The sequence below is a fragment of the Amphimedon queenslandica genome, unplaced genomic scaffold (genome assembly GCF_000090795.2).
Source record: "Amphimedon queenslandica unplaced genomic scaffold, v1.1 AMPQUscaffold_12877, whole genome shotgun sequence".
Lineage (NCBI taxonomy): Eukaryota > Metazoa > Porifera > Demospongiae > Haplosclerida > Niphatidae > Amphimedon > Amphimedon queenslandica.
In genome coordinates this window covers 9,626-11,698 of record NW_003546887.1, presented here as the reverse complement: position 1 = coordinate 11,698, position 2,073 = coordinate 9,626, and the positions used below count along the sequence as shown (strand labels likewise).

At 34.5% G+C, this 2,073-nt stretch overlaps 1 protein-coding gene across 2 annotated transcripts in view; it reads right to left on the bottom strand.

Annotated features, from left to right (window-relative positions):
* Positions 1–60: 60 nt before the first annotated feature.
* The window catches only part of LOC100637809 (IQ and AAA domain-containing protein 1-like), a 9,796-nt gene continuing 7,783 nt past the window's right edge, over positions 61–2,073 (bottom strand). The window contains exons 2-5 of one of the 2 annotated variants that reach the window (XM_020002600.1): positions 1,145–1,238; positions 954–1,046; positions 716–849; positions 61–284 (exon numbers count right to left, since the gene is read on the bottom strand). In XM_020002600.1, coding sequence (XP_019858159.1) covers positions 76–284; positions 716–849; positions 954–1,000 — 390 coding nt within the window. In that variant the 5' untranslated portion in view covers positions 1,001–1,046; positions 1,145–1,238 and the 3' untranslated portion in view covers positions 61–75. The remainder of the gene's footprint in view (positions 285–715; positions 850–953; positions 1,047–1,144; positions 1,239–2,073) is intronic. The other variant, XM_011408677.2, reaches the window with a different exon arrangement.

The window sequence follows — 2,073 nt, the reverse complement described above, 5'->3', positions numbered from 1 at the left end:
GTGGCCACGACTTTAGCAACCTTTTAATGAATAATTATTACAAATGTAGTTATTATTATTCTTTTATTTTTATCATTAGCGTACTTTAAAGACCATGTGCAGGAGCATGTTCAGTCCAGCTTTTCCTGGGAATTTCCCCGCCACATTAGAGGGCGTGAGGTTGAAGAGGTTGGCCCCAGTCTCAGTGCATATAGCATGAACCAGACTCTTCTTTCCAGTCCCTCTGGGGCCAGTTATCATCACAGACTTGATGTGTGGAGCCTTCTCATGAGCTGCCTGTGATCCTGCATAAGAAGAAATACATGTTATAATACATGTACATTCATTTTTTGCAAATAGCATTATTTGCAAAAAATACATGCATTTTCCATAATGTACAAATATGCCTACAGTTCATGTACAGTGTAGCCTCTATAATTAGGACACCTTCTTATACACCTTTTTAAGAAGGATACCTTTATACCGTATAGCGCTTTATTTTCGAGGAGCTAAACTTTCACTATTTTTGCGGTTAGCATAAAACCGCGAAATTAAAGATCCGCTAAAATTTCAATTGCCATTAAAGGTGTGGCACCATCATTGCGAATCCGCAAAAGTTATTTCCGCAAAAAATTGATTTTTATCAATCCGCGAAATTTTAGCTCCGCAAAAGTAAAGCACTATACTGTTATGAGGACATTTTGTATCTACATGTACAATAGTGCCATACTCTTACCTAGTGGTAGTATACAGTGTTCAGTTAGGACTCTCTTAATGTCAGCTAGTGAAGGCATTGGCTCAATCTTCTCTGCATTCTTGTCTGTGTTGTTAGGATCAGCAGGCATCTGACGCAGTGTGGTAGCTAAATAACTGAAGGAGCAAAGGAGAAAGGAAGTGGATCATACACTGTATAATGGAATGGGATGTACATGAATATGAACAATGCTACTAATGCTATTTTAATACTGCTGTACCTAAAGTCTCCAATATAATCTGATAGATGATATTTTGGACATTTCATTACAACACCTTCTCCAGCCAATTCTTCATAAAGACTTTCAATAGTTCTGTAAACAATGACAACAACAACAATAATAATAACAACAACAATAGTAACAACAACTAATAATAATAACAACAATTAGTGATAAATGAATTTGTTTACCTGTCGGGCGTAAGGTCTTTCTCTCCTTTTTTCTTTTTCCCTTTTCCTTTATTTCCATTTTTCCCTTTCTTTCCCTTCTTTCCTCCTTTTTTACCTTTATCCTTCTCAATAGCCTACAAGTATTTTAAATTCAAATATTGAAAATTTAAATAATCAAGAATATGGTGTTTATCATAATGGTTTTACAAGTGTATAAAAGGTCATAGGTTGTAAGTAGTCTTTATAAGCTGAAGTGTGGATATGATGAATGGGTTGCAAGTACTTGCAACCTCAACCTACAATGATACTAATTAGCAAAGTGTTCATTTTTCAACAATAGTTATTAAGTCCTAGGTAGGTAGTAATGTACTGGTACAGGTTATAGTGAGATATTGAAGGTTAATGGTGTAGGAAGCACTATAGTAGTTTCAGTATCATCAACTGGTCAACAAGCTCCTGTCCACATTGCCTGTGTGGGATGTCTAACTGTTCAAGTATTTTCTAAACATACACATCTACAATGCATTAATTTACATTTTTAAAGGTATTACAGCTACTGTTTTAAAGACTAAATCAAATTTTGAAGAGTTACTTATCAATAATGTTTGCATATAGCTCTTTCTATTTCTAAGATATTGTCATTAGTGGAACAATGACATGCAATATAAAGGATATCAAGTTATGTGTCAAGATTGTCATAATAATGATGTCAGTGTTTGCATTTCCCACTAGGTATTGAAGGACTACAATGTTTTGAAAGACAATGGATCAAAATTTAAGTATTGTTCCAATACACACTATATGTATAACGTTTTTGTTCAGATAATTTTAAAATGGAACTGTTTGAAAGACTAAAGATCTTATAGACCTTTTCCACGATACGCGACTGGTGGAATGTTAATAAGATGTAAATTGTATTCACGATAGGGTGCGGTCAGATTACACCCACT